Source organism: Trichechus manatus, unplaced genomic scaffold (assembly GCF_000243295.1).
Source record: "Trichechus manatus latirostris isolate Lorelei unplaced genomic scaffold, TriManLat1.0 scaffold00104, whole genome shotgun sequence".
NCBI classification, from domain to species: domain Eukaryota; kingdom Metazoa; phylum Chordata; class Mammalia; order Sirenia; family Trichechidae; genus Trichechus; species Trichechus manatus.
In genome coordinates this window covers 4,259,813-4,274,300 of record NW_004444040.1, presented here as the reverse complement: position 1 = coordinate 4,274,300, position 14,488 = coordinate 4,259,813, and the positions used below count along the sequence as shown (strand labels likewise).

Here is a 14,488-nt window from a genome sequence, read left to right as displayed (position 1 = left end):
ACTGAGATAAATATATTTTTTCAAGGACAGTATCACAGTCATCGTCACAAGCATGTTAACGTGTCTATTTTGCAAGAAAGTATATGCTGCAAGTCATGCTATTCATTTCAATAGCATTCTGGCAAAAATTAAAGACATTTTCAATTGTGTCAAATGCTTAATGAATAGTAAATTCTACTTTCTGCCTTTGGGTAAATAAATGGTGCCTTTCAGTGAAGTGGTGGAAAGTAACGTGAGGGCTGCTGCTTTAAACTGCCCTTTGCTCCGACGACCATCAGCCCCTTCGGTTACCACTAAACTTCTTAGCTATCTTCTGTAGTTCCAAATCCATCGCAGCCAAGTTTTCAAGTTCTCTTTCCTGGAAAATACAGAAAAGTGGAGACATGAGGTCCTGGATCCATTTATTTTGCTACAGTTTGAGGAAGTATGAACAGAAAGGGGAATTTTAGGTGAGCAACACTGTGGAACTTGTTAGAAATGCAGATGCTTGGGCCCAACCCTTGACCAACTGAATCAGAAACTCTGGGGCCTGGGAATCTGTGTTTTCACAATCCCTTGTGAGTCTGATGCACATTCAAATTTGAGAAGCACTGACCTACACAATATTAGGGGAAAAACAGTTGTTTGGGCCGGTACAGCTCTGATAATGTTACCTCTCCCAGATTTAAATTTCTGATTGTCCTAGAGCATGAATAGTCCCTTTCCTCCGAACTTAACAAGAGCAGAGAAAGATAGAACAAAACAACTAGTTTCTTTTTTTGGTTCCATTTGTGGGTTTTTTTTTTAATTGTGCTTTAAGTGAAAGTTTACAGCTCAAGTTAGTTTCTCATACAAAAATTTATACACACATTGTTATGGGACCCTAGTGGCCAAAACAACTAATTTCTATATCACCTGTTCTCCTACCCTGGGAGATACTGATGAAAAGTCACATGACCAAGGAGAAACCACCAGAAGAATGGTTGTCAACCTTCGCTAAACCCTGGAATCACCTGGAAGCTTTAAAAACCCTGAAGCCCAGGCAGTACCCAGTCCCAATTAAGACAGAATCTCCAGGGGTGGGTCCCAGGCACTTCCCCCCACCCCCCACCCCAAGCTCCCCAGGGGATTCCAATGTGCAGCCAGGATTGCAAACCATGGCACTAGAGGGAGGTGGGCAGGTATGTGAACAATGGCTGGAAACCAATCCCAGAGGTTGTCTTCACTCCACTATTAGGGGCACATTCTCATGGTGAGTTAATCCTTTCCATCAGTTTCCCCATTAATACCAGATAGTCTTGGACATCATTTATTAACATCGACAATGTTAATTTCAAACAAAAGCCCAAAACTGTACCTCTTCCTCTGTCAGCACTCTCTGGTCGACCCCGTCGTCATTTTCTGCTGCTTGGCGGGTGCTCAGCTGCTCCTCAGAGTCATAGAAGTCCGGAAATTCAGCTGCCTTCTTCCTGTAGTGTAGGAGCTGGTCCAGTTCAGCCACTCTGTCATACTGCCTTTTGAGATCCAGCTTGGGGGTCCTGGCGAGGTTTCTCTTCTCATATCCCCAGTTCACATCCTCCCCATAGGGTTTTTTCTCCCACCAGTCGTAGTTGTATTCTGGGAAGAAATTTTTCTCATTCGAGGTCAGCTCATTTTCCTCTTCACCCTCAAGAAAATTGTCATCCATGTTGTCCTTTCTCTCAAAATGGCTGCTTTTCTGCTGGATAGGGTCATAGTATGGGTTGAACAGCTCCCCTAATCGCTTTCTCTTTTCAGCAGTGTGATGGGGAGCATATTGTTTGTCTTGAAGTCTAGCTTCTTCCCTGCTCTCTTTAGTGTCTTGCAGGTCCTCCTGCTGCTGCCACTTGCCTTGGGCTCCTTCACCATTGGCCTCACCATAGTTGAGGTAATTTCTCTCCTGCTCTTTCCACTCACTCTGTGGCTGTCTCTTTGCCTTGTCCATCTGGCTTTCTTGAACATGGTGGTATCCTTCTCCCAAGAACCTTTTCTCTTCTCTGGTGTCAGGAGTGGAATAGGCACTTGGCTCCCCTCCCCTGCCTCTGTGATGGTGTCCCTTTCCCCCTTCATAGCCCCTTACTTCCTCACTGTCTTCACTATATCCATGTGCCATGTTGTCAAGCTCAGAGGTGAGGTGATTTCTCTTGTCCTCCTCCTCCTGGCTCTCCTCACTGTGAAGCCTTGGTGCCCTGTACTCCTCACCTCCTCTGCCTCCATATCTTTCTCCCTCCAGGTCCTCAGGAGCCTGAACAGCTGGATAATTCCTCACTTCTTCTCCATATTCGGGTTCTTCCTCTGAAGCCCTGTAGTGGGTTGAATGGTGATCCCTCTTTTCCCCTAACCTGGCCATGCCCACGTTTGACTCCTCAGATCCTTCAAGAGAGTGTCTCCTTTCCTCAGAGGGAAGCTTCCCTTCTTGAAAGGACCTGTCAGGCCTGCTTCTCCCATGGTGGTGTTTTGGCCTCAAGCGTCGTTTGGCCACCTCAGAGGTGGCATCTTCCTCACTCTCCTCAGATTCTTCCTGGCTCCCAGGTTGGCTTTTAGACTCTTGGGGGCGTTTCCCCTGGCTCCTTCCCACCTCCTCTCCACTCTCCTGACTGCTCTTCTCCCGGCTGTGTGTCTGCTCCCGGCTGTGTGTCTCTTCCTCAGAGGGCCTTGCAGAGTGTTGGTCATATCTGGCCTCTCTATTTTTAACCGTAGCTTGGTTTCTTTTGTTGAGAAAGGCACTTTGTGTCCCTTCTGACTCTCCAAGGTGTTTCTCTTCACTGACATCTCCCCCGTGCTCCATTTTCTGATATTTCTCTTCTTCCTCTTCCTCCCTGCCCTCTTCCTCACTCTTCTCAGAATGGTGTGTCTTTGCTTCTTTGGAGACTTGACTGCCAGAGGGATAAAGGCTCCCTTGAAGGTCACTTGCTTCCTCTCTGCTGTGCCCACCTCCCTCTGCCCATTTCTCTTTGTCTTCCTTTGTTGGGTCTTGGGTGTCTTCTTTCCCTGGGGCTCCCGCTTCCTCCCTACTGGAGGGTGTGTGGACTTCTAAAGAGTCAGTTGAGTCTCTTAACAATCTTACTTCAAACTTTTTGTTTTCATTTTCCTCTTCATCTTTGACCTCTTTTCCACCTATAATGAATGCACAAAAAAGTATAACTTCAAAATTGCTTGTGGTTCAATAATTACTAGCCTAGGTAATCACTACACCCATTCTTCACTTCTTATCTCGTTATCTGACATTTTTGCATTTATGACATAGTAAAAAATCTACTATCTGACTATTTTGCATATTAACGACGTACTCTGGCAGTAACAAACACAGAAGTGTGAGGCGAGAGTAACACTGGCTGTGATAGTTAAGATTATGTGTCAACTTGGCTGGACCACGATTCTCAGTGGTTTGGGAGTTATGTAATGATGTAATTTGGAAGTTACGTACCATATTTTTATACAAATAACACTCACCTTCTGCGTTTGTTTGCCCGCCGTGCCCTGCTCCCCCCATCCCCCCACGAGGCACCCTCACAAGCACCACCATGCCAATCTTCTTCCATATGTTGCTATTAAAAAAAACCAAAAATTAGTATAGCATGCTTATGAAAATACCTCATGGGGGTATTTTCACAATCCTAAGGACACTGAAAATTGCTAGGATAATTTTTTAAGTTAATAAAGAATATACTCAGATTCCTTTGAAAAGCAAGTGGTATGAAAGCTTCTTGGCTGCATTTAAATCTAATGATAAACTCTCTACATTTCCATGTTTTCATAATACTCAACTAGCATCTTTCATTGGCGCTATCAGGGATCAAAATGAAATCCAGAGGTGGACTTATGAAATACTACAATTTAGAAACAGAAGAAACCTTAGAATTCATCCAGTTCAACCTTCTCTTTTTGCAGATGAGGACACTGAGGTTCAAAGATGTATAATTCTGGACCATTCTTTCCATACTTACTCTAAAACCAAAAAAAATAAAAAACCAAACCTGTTGCTGTCAAGTCTAGTCAAGTTGATTCCAACTGATAGCAACCCTATAGGACAGAGTTGAACTGCCCCACAGAGTTTCCAAGGAGCGACTGGTGTATTTGAACTGCTGACCTTTTGGTTAGCAGCCCCTACTTACTCTAAGTAAGGGGTGAAAAGTTAGCTTGCGTGACTGGCTCTAACTACAATCTAGCTAAACAGATTTAGTTTGATAGCAAAAATGGGAAATACTAGGGTTCGATGTGGGTATTTTTTTTAATTTATATTAATATTTTATCAGTTTTTATTATCTACTGTGTAGAGTCAATCTAGCAGTGACAATGACAGTAAATGACAATAAAAAGGGTGTAAATTTCTTCTATGAGAAAATGGCACAACAGTAGGAAGGACAATTTTTTCCTTCACTCAGGTCCTATTCACCCAACATGTTCTCAGATGTTGAGGAAAAAGGACGAACTTCAGTATTCTGAGGTATCTTTGTGCTTCATGAGTCCACAGAAGATGTAACAACTGATATTTTAATTAAATATTTTTCTCCTCTGCCTTTTCCAAAGGTTGATAGCTCCTTTACTAAATTTTCCTTAGCTCAAGGGTGCCCCATGAAAGGAAAAATGCAGCTAACACTTTCTGAGTTCTTTACTGGTAGGGCTTGGATACCACTTACGTCACTGAGTTCAAATAGAAAGCCTGAAGCTCAGCCCGTTCTGGGTCTATATCTGTGCCGTCCAATAGGAGAGTTACCAGCCTTTTGTAGCTACTGAGCACTTGAAATCTGTCTAGTCCAAACTGAAAATGTGCTATAAGTGTAAAACACACACCAGATTTTGAAGACTTTGTATGAGAAAAAGAATTTAAAATACCTCAATAATGGTTACATCAGTTACATGTTGAAATAACATTTTGAACATATTGAGCTAAGTAAAATATATTACTAAAATTAGTTTTACCTGTTTCTTTTTACTTTCTAATGTGGTTATGAGAAAATGTGAAATTATATTTGTGGCTTGCATTATATTTCTGTTGAACTGTGCTGATGAGCCATCTTGAACTAATATTTGCAAAATGGAAAAAAATTGATCGGTTTTATAAAAATGTCCTAGAAGTAGTGGATCTGTCTGCATCTCTCTGCTTAAAGCTCAGACTGGTATGCTAACGTTCTCAGGTCTTATAAGGCAACTGGAATGTTCCTGAACTTTCACACCCAGCCATCTGAGGGCTAGCCCATCCATTACCAGTTCCTTTTCCTCTGCAGAGCCAGTGGCAGTGTTTACAGCATTGGCAGGAGGCTGGCCAGGTGGGCATGGGTAGGTGGAAGCTTTGAGCAGATATGATGTCATTCTGAGAGCCAGCGGAATGAGAGCCAACCAGGGGTTTGGCTTCCCGGGCCAGAGGCGAGGTGGCCCCTTTCCTACTGCCTGCTGGTATGTGGGGTCTTAAGTGTCTTGAACAGAAGTACTTTTATTTTTTCCCTGTTAATTGTGTATTGCCTGTAGCAGCTTGTACCTTGAAACTTAGCACTTCTTGCTAACTTTAGCTTTAAGCCCACGCAGGTGAGATTGGAGGAGGGCTGTGGTTAGTGGCACACAGTCATTGCCAATCTGTAAAATAAGGTGTGAAGCTCACTTTTACTTTCAAGTAAAAAGGAGAAATGCACCCCCATCCCTAACTCAAGTAAAAAGAAGGAAACGTACCGTCCATCTGTAACTGTCTTGCTGTGAGGATGACCAGGTTAACCTTGGCCAAAGGGATTCTTGTACCTGTTAGAAGTTGGATTACATGCTCCCTAAGGTCTCTTCATTGAAACCCTGGTGGCATAGTGATTAAGAGCTATGGCTGCTAACCAAAAAGTCAGCAGTTCGAATCTACCAGGCACTCCTTGGAAACCCTATGGTGCAGTTCTACTCTGTCCTTTAGAGTCACTATGAGTCAAAATCAACTCGACGGCAAGGGGTTTGGGTTTTTTTTTTAAGGTCTCTTCGGGCCATAAAACTCTGTGGTTCTTCCCTACTCCCCAAATTCTCATTTGCTAATAAATGCCTACTGGCTTATGAGAGTGGGAATGGCGATGGGGTGGTGCGGGAGGAAAGCCACAGGACGGAATTCATTGATCCATTTGACCAAAAGCTCCACCAGTCTTCTGAGAAGCTTAAGCCATACCAGCAGGAGACAGAAAATGAGACTAGGACAGAGGTTGCAAACTGATGGCCCAGATGTGAGTTTTGTTTGGCCTAAAAAACATTTTAAATAAATTCAAAGAAAATATTAATACTAAGGAATGTCATTTAAAATCCAAACTTAATAACTTTTGAAAAATCTGGAAACGGAGTCTATTTCTCCACAATAGAGTTGGAGCTGAGAAATATCTACTCCCTCTCCGAATGGGCATGTGCCTCCAGTCTGGGAGTCACTTCCTGTCCTGCCTCCTTTATGTTATCTGTCTGGTCCTGGCTGGTGTTTGAGTCTGCAACCCTGGAGGAAGGAACCCTTAAACCCTCCCCATCTCAGCATTCTATTGCTCTCTGAGTGTATCTCCAGAGTCCTTATAAACACGTGTCCTTTGATTTGTCCTTTGAACTCCATCATCGAGTTCATCCCCCTCATTTTACTTTGAGGAAATAGGCCAAAGAGGCAAGGGGTCCTCACCAGGGTCACACAGCTACTAAGTGGCAAAGCAGGGACTAGAAGCCATATCTTCTGTCTCGTAGTCTAGTCAATACCCTTCCCACTGCATTATGCCCCCCAGTCCATTTGGAAGCAAAGTGGAAGGTGAAGTGGAAGGAGCGGGAGCAAGAAGCACTGCAGGGACACAGATCTGCCTGCAGTGGGGATGCTTACTCTTCTTCAGGACTTGGCGGCACTCAGAGGTGATGGGCGGAGCGTTGGACTTCGACAGAGCATTCAAGAGGACCTCAATGATGCAATGAGTCACCTGGAGGAAAACCCGAAAGCAGGTTGGGAAAAGCTGGGGCCACTGGCAGGGCAGACTGCTCAACTCAGAGCTGCTGTTGAGGGAGGTTTGACTATGTGACTTGAGCTGATGCAGAATCCTTAGGACAGGAATACTGACATGTGGACAGCAATGAAGCATCCCAATACATGGAGACCAAAAGGGGAAAGCCTCTAGACAGAACAATGCAAGAAGGCATTGGTTTGAGGTTACCCTGAGAAGGGAAATAAATACCCATTTAGGAACAGGTTGGAAGAAAAAGGCTGTGATGACGGAGCGATCTTTGAGAGAACTAAAACATCCAGGAGGGATGTGGGACCCCAGTGTAGGAGGGGCACCCCTCATCCCCCTGCCGTCAAGGATGAACACTGGTTTTGTAAGCCTATTGTTTTTGAGGGTTTTTTGTTGGGTTAGGGAGTGGAAGAATATGGTGTCTAGATTCTAGACTTATATTTCAACTTACCATTTCTTCATTGTAGTTCCTGTTATCCACTGGCATAGAACTGACAGCTTTGAAAGAGAAAAAGTATTAGAAATGACTTGAGTTCATTTTTGAAAACAATGTGAACCCAAACTGACAAAACAATCTGCACGTTACTTGTACAAAGGGGCAGAGATGGAGCTTAGTAGAGTGAAGTTGAGAAGACTTCCCTAGGGGTCAGGACATGCTGGCCCTAACCAATGGGGCAGTGACTCAAAGAGAGCAGGGGTGGGGTGTGGACTGGAGTAGAGAGGAAACGGGAGCTTCATGCTTATAAAAGAAAACAAAACTCAGCTCCCACATATGGGAAACTTTGGAGGTGATGGAAATGTTCTGTATCTTGACTGGGGTGTTGGTTATACAGGTCAAAACTTACAGAATTCTAGTCTTAAGATTGGTATATTTCACTGAATGTACATTGTACTTCAATTTAAAAGAATTTAGACTCCAGCCACATTTTGACATTCCAATGCTCTCCAAGGAAAAGATCTAGACTATTCTCTCTCAGTTTTAACTCATCCTTCCCTGTCTCCTCCAACTCTGTGATTAATGGTGTAATCAGTTTTATTTGGATATGGATAAAATTTTGCAGTTCTACAGGTATTACTAAGAATATATTTTAGGCATATATCTACATATATACATTCCTACATACTTACACATATATATTTTCCCCAAAAAACAGCATTATAACTACTTAAAGTCACCTGGCTGACAACTTTGTAAAATGAAGACACTATCTTAGGAATTCTATTTTGAGGTTCTTAAGAAATTAACTAATTTAGTACATTAGTGTTATAAAGACAGGGTGTAAGTATTGTAAGACTTAAGGCAACTGAAGGTCTTAGGCATTTTCTAAAGAGATGAATGTTCTTCATTAAATAGTTATCTGAAAGAAGAAAATGACGTCATTCAGATTTATACCACATTAACCTGCATGAAAGGCAACAATTAGGCAAAAATCACCTGGGGCAATCTGAAGCAAAATAAAGCAAATGTTGAATTTATTAGTAAATAAGAAAAGCATTTAAAGACTATCCAGCCCATCTGTGATTGGGCTTCCAACATGGGATATTTTGGAGGTCATTTCTTACATGAAGGAGGAAACAGCTGTTTATGGGTGATTGGGGGTTAGACACAGTTACTTGTGGGGTTTAGTTAGCAAAGAAGCAAGGAAGCTACTGGAATCACAAAGAGGTTGTTCTATGGAAGAAAAATAGCTATTGGATGCTCTAATTAATGATGTAAAGATTCTTTAAATGCAAATTTAAGTTCCAAGTAGAGGATGACATGCTATATTAAGGTATGTGAAAGTAGGCCAAAATGGGTTGAGGAAACAACAAAATGCTGCTGGGAGAGCTCTGAAAATAGTCCAATGTTGGGGCTATGATGGTCCATAAATGTCAGTGAAAAGTCAGGAAACCATTTGATGAACTGTTCCCTTACCCTAGTGTATAAATACACGGACATGTGCGAATATGCATGTGTACACACACACACACACACTGCTGTTTTTCCCTAGCAGTATCTTAAACATAATTTGGAAATGAATGCTATCTTAAGTCCACTGTAAATCAAATCCAGTCCCTAGATAAGGAAGACATCTGGGGTACTGGTAATGTTTCTTGATCTGGGTGCTGGTTACAGCTGTGTTCAATTTGTGAAAAATTCATTAAGTTATATACTTACGATATATGCAGTTTTCTTTACGCATATTATACTTCAATAAAGTTTAAAACAAATCAAGTCTAAATAAAACCAGGGTGCCCTTCTCAGCCCTTACTCTCTGTCCACCCAAAATGGACAAAGATCTGTGACTCCTTCTGCCTACCCCTCTCCCCAAGAAAATATCCTCCCCAAAATTCACCTCCTCTACGAAAACATGGTTATGACTATCTTACATAATTAATTACCTCCCTTTTTATCCTCAAGACTTTGCCTGAATGAGCTTGCTTATGAATCTGTACCAATGTTGTCTTTCCCTTCTCCCACGTTGTCTGAGACAATGTAAAGAACAAGGGAGGTATCTGATCCTTCCAGGGCACCATCAAGTCCATAACACCATATGAAAACAGGCGGTTAACAACCGGTTTGTGATGACACATTTAAGAGGATAAAATTTTTTATTTATTTAAATGACATGAGATTCTGCCTACTTCAAACAAGCATTTGAAGTACCTTTGTCTTCTTAGGAAACGCTTCAAGAGATTTTAATTTTCTAGTGCTATTTTTTTTTCCTCTTTCAAAGCTGCTTTGATTTTTTTTCCACTTTTTACTTTGTTCTGTGTAAGCCTTTTCCACTAGAGAAGCTCAAAGCATTTCCACGTAGGCCCGTGTCCATCCTTCTGGTACTCACTGGGAAAGACAACCATGAATATGGCTGGAGAAGCCCAGTGCAGAAAAGTACTCTAGGTCCCTGAAACAAGAGAAGAGCTAGCAGGGGATAAGAGCCAGGTCCGCAGCTTTCAGAGATGGAAGCTGCTCAAATGCAGTTGATTTATGACCAGCAACCTGATCTTTCCTCTCAAAATGCTTGCTCGCCAAGCCTCTGCTCCCCACCCCCACTAATTAATTACATATCATAGGACTCAACCAAGACATAAAACACCTACTTCATTTACTCACCTTACTAACTTTTCCTTTTCAAGGCATGAGCTGGGATCTATTTCAATTGTTTCTGGAGACCCCGGGTTATCTGGCCTGTTAGAATCACTTGCAGTGTTTGAGAAGTGGCTAACAAGCCGTGAAGGCCCTGGCATTCTTTCTGAAATGCAGTTCAGACAAGATCCAGGTGACCCTCCTTTGACTCCCGGGACTTAATATGCTGGGCCGTTCTTTTATCCCCCAAATGGCTGTTATTTGGGAAGATTCCTACATTGGCACTTGCTCTTCCCAGCTGAAAATCTGTAAAATCCCCTGGAAAGGAATAACTGTGAAAAAATTACTCCCCTCATGAACAAGAGGGTATGCTTTTTTAAAATCCAGCTTTACCAAACCTTATTTGCTAAGACAGTTCCTTGCTAATGCTTTACATTTCCCCCTACAAGTGTAAAATTGCTATCATTTAGATGCTTTTATTAATTACTGATATTGACAAATTAATAACAGTCATAAGATTTGAGGGGAGAGAAATAGCTTTCTAACTAAAGAATTTGTAGCTCATGTTTAATACTATAGAACAATTCTGTTTCTCTGATCAAGGCTCTTCACACCTTTTTTTGATGGAAAGAGAGTAGGCTCTGCTTGTGAAAGTACAGTATGCATCTTGTGGGACATCTAAGTGCCATTACATTGCTTCTAATAGAATATGTGGCAGCAAAGTAACAGCCAAAGGCATGTTGGTTACCGTTAGTTTACCTTATTTTTATATAAAGTAAGATTCAGGGGGCACAAAAGAAAACCTAATAATTAAAGTGAAGTACTCAAATAGGAGGACAATTTATAAGGAATGCCTTATGATAAATCTGAGAATAACTTCTAAAGAATTAATAGCTCATAAACTATCAAGGTTTAATACCACATTACAAATATAGCCGTAAAATTACAGGTTAAGTAAGCTCTTGCGAATGCAGAAACCATCTTACCTAGTTGAATGCAGAGAGCATGTGGTTACTTCACTCATAGTAGTATTTAGAGTACACAGCAGCTACAGTGGAAGGTTGTGGCCCTCCCTCCAGAAGCTCTTAAAGTAGGAAGTGAACCAGATGGCTTCCTGAGGTTTCCCCCAGTCCTGTGATTTTGCTAAATAACAAACTCTGCTTGAAGAATATCATGTCTCATTGCCAGGGGCTGGGGAGAGAGGAGTGGATGGGAAATGGCTGCTAAGGGGTATAGGATTTCTTTTTGGGATGATGAAAATGTTCTGAAATTTGATAGTGGTGACGGTTGCACAGTCTGTGAATATACTAAAAACCACTGAAATACATTTTAAAAGGGTGAATTTTATGGTATGTAAATTATATCTGAAAATTTTTTTAAAAGAATATAATTCTCCATTTTAGTTGCTGTTAAAATATGAAGCCTTATTAAAATATTCTTTTGCGTAAGAGAGCCGTAAGTATTTTACCAGCAGAGTTAAACAAGTCCCAGAAATGTCACTGTTTTCCTGGTCTATAGCACAATGTATAACATAGCTTAAGCCTATTAAGCAATTTCTTTCTGAAAGTGTTTCAACCACAAAGGACTCTTAATTATTCACTTGGTTTTCTTAATTAAAATTAGGCCGTTTACAGGCAATTTGTAAGAATAACTAAGACTTTCAGAAAATTCTGAAGTATGTAGCTTGCAATAAAATAAATTACCACTGGCTTTCATTTTGTATCTTTATCATTTTGATCCAGGAACGCTGTCAATGAAAGCTTCACAGTCATGGATGGGAATACCTCAGTTCTAGTTAGGAATGTCAATCTCAAATGAGAACAATTTTCTGTGAGGTCATAAAAACAGCCAAAGAAAACTTCCAGTTTATTCTAGTGGTATACTTACTTCTCAGTAGGCTCAATACCCATAGTGATTTTATTCATTTCTACACACACACACAGACACACACACTTTTCAAAACTCCAGAGAGCTCTCATTTCTTTGAGACTGAGAGTAATTTTGAAAGGTTAACTCCATAGTCTTCCACACACACAGGGTCAAATTATCTACTACTTAAAATTTTATCCTCCCAAATTGACTTAAAATTTCTTTTTTACTACTCCACAGATACTTTTGTGGTTATTTTATATTCTAGTTATTTTTGTGGAATATAAAAGTCAAACTATGTAGTGAAGTTTCCATTCATAACTAAAGAAGTGGATTAATTTGAGTTTGAAATTACCTTTCTCCAGAGACGGAAATACAAAATAGAAAAAAACAGTATATTAAGCCTGTACATACAAACACGTATTATGTATGCCCATGCTAAGAAAAACTATATATCTTATATGCATACTAGACTTACTTTTATCTCATCATGTTTATATAATAATAATGATGATGAAATTATGCAAGTGCCAGCCTACTAATATTACATGTACTCCTGTCTCTCCGTGGTCATCTGGCCTTAAACAGTCAAACAAATCTTCACCTACAGATACAGAAGCAGACTGTAATAGTCTTTCTCTAGAACCGCAGAGAGAGTATGACATCTTAGAAGTGAGCACAAAATGTGGACTTTCCTTGAAGGTGCGGGCACGTTTTCTTCTTTTCTATGGAAAACTCTCAGGCTGGGCTAGGAAGACCTCTGGCTTTCCGGGTCAGTTGGTGGGGCAGGGAAGGGAGTTTAAGGGGAGCACCTAGGGAAGAATCAAAATGAAGAACCCCAAGCAAGAAGGGAAAAGCCTCTTCCACCCAACCGCCCCTCTCTCCCAGTATCCTCCAGCAAAGATGCCTGAGCAGCCGGGAAGCCGGAGGCCGGCGCTATCCGCGGTGCTGAACTGCCCGCGGCACCCACTCACCGGCCACCACCGCGGCTCCCAGGAGGCCGAGAAGCACTGCCGGCTGCATGGCCCGGCTCGCCCGCACCTGCGCGGAGAGCGGGTGGCGGATGCACCGGTGGGACGAGGTGCAGAAGGAAGGCGAGATGGAGAGGCTCCGGGAAGCCAGCCGTGTGTCCTGGTCCCCGCGATGTGGCGCGGTTGGCGCAGACCCTGCTCTTTTAAAGGGCAGGCGGGGGCTGCAGGGCCGGGAGGGGCCGGCAGCCAGGCGGCGGAAGCCCCTAGCTCCGCTCTGACGTCACGAGGAGGCCCGGGGGCGGCGGCGGCGCAAGAAGGCGGAAATTTACGCCAGTCCAGTCGCCTGGGTGCGCTGGTTTGGAGCGTGGGTGGGTAGGAAGGCGGTGAGGGAATGGGAAGGGTGAGGGGAGGTAGTGCAGATCTAAGCCGGGAGGAGAGGCTGGGGGTCTCGCTTGGCTTGCCCAAGCTTGCTCCGCATCTCCCCGACACGCCTCCAAATCAAAAAACATGTATTTAAGGCTATGTGCGGCTATGTAGGGTTCTGGTGAAAGTGTGCATGACTAAGTCTGTTTTGTGTCTCCACTACCCACCAGAGGAACAGAACCGTGGTGGCGTAGTGGTTAAGAGTTTGGCTGCTAACCAAAAGGCTGGCAGTTCGAATCCACCAGTTTCTTTGGAAACCCTGTGGGGCAGTTCTACTCTGTCCTATAGGGTCACCATGGGTCAGAATTGACTTGGCGGCAACGAGTTTGGTTTTGGAAGGAGAAAGAACTAAATGGTTGGGGAAAATGGAAACGGGAGCGACTGATGGTTTTAAAAATAAAGGTGCAGCCAGAGACTACAGGACCTGCTATTTCTTCAAACTAAATATTCTTTATATTTATCTTGGAAACCCTATGTGGCAGTTCTACCCTGTCCTATAGGGTCGCTATGAGTGGGAACCAACTCGATGACACCTAACAACAACATCTATCTACCTGTCTGTCTGTCTGTCTGTCATGACTCTCTCTTTGAATACACAACATATACACATAATTAAAAAATATGTATCAGACAGTACAGAAGGATTTACTGTAACAGTCTCCCTTCTATCTCTATCTCCCTCAAGTTCCCAATTCCCCTCTGCGTAGTCAACAAGACTTGACCACTCTCTGTTGCTTCGACTCAATTTATTTTTGTGACATATATTTGCACCTTCTTTTGAATGGCTGCACTGCATTACATTGAATGAGCATACCAGAATTTATTTAACCAATCCTCTTTCCGATAGGTATTTATTTAGGTTGTTACCTTTTGGCCTTTACTCCTTTACAACAGAGCAATAGTCCCAGGGGCTGGTAATGGCATAAGTGATTTTGATTTTTCTTGCACTGTGGGAAATAAACTTGCTTGTAGGAACTAGTACATTCTACAAGCCCTGTGCATCCTCTCTTGCTTTAAAATTGAGATAGGAAAGTATTTTATTATTATGTGTTACAGGAAGGTGAAAACAGTTTCCAGAATATACTTAACATGGATTCCCTCAGCCTAATAAAGAATTGAGGAAAAAGCTGCAGGCAAGTGCCCTGCACAGAAGAGAAACAATCCAGAATCTTCTCTGATAGTACAGGCTTTGGGGAACAGAGTGAGACTTCACCTGGGGTGTCTTT

The 14,488-nt window shown here is 42.4% G+C and overlaps 1 protein-coding gene across 1 annotated transcript; it reads right to left on the bottom strand.

Annotated features, from left to right (window-relative positions):
- Positions 1-222: 222 nt before the first annotated feature.
- Positions 223-12,906, bottom strand: CHGB (chromogranin B). Its single transcript, XM_004383048.2, has 5 exons — positions 12,843-12,906; positions 7,384-7,430; positions 6,809-6,902; positions 1,337-3,114; positions 223-358 (listed from the first exon to the last, which is right to left on the bottom strand). Exons 1-5 carry the CDS (start codon positions 12,889-12,891, stop codon positions 275-277), a joined length of 2,052 nt encoding a protein of 683 aa, XP_004383105.1. The 5' UTR covers positions 12,892-12,906; the 3' UTR covers positions 223-274.
- Between the last annotated feature and the right edge of the window lie 1,582 nt (positions 12,907-14,488).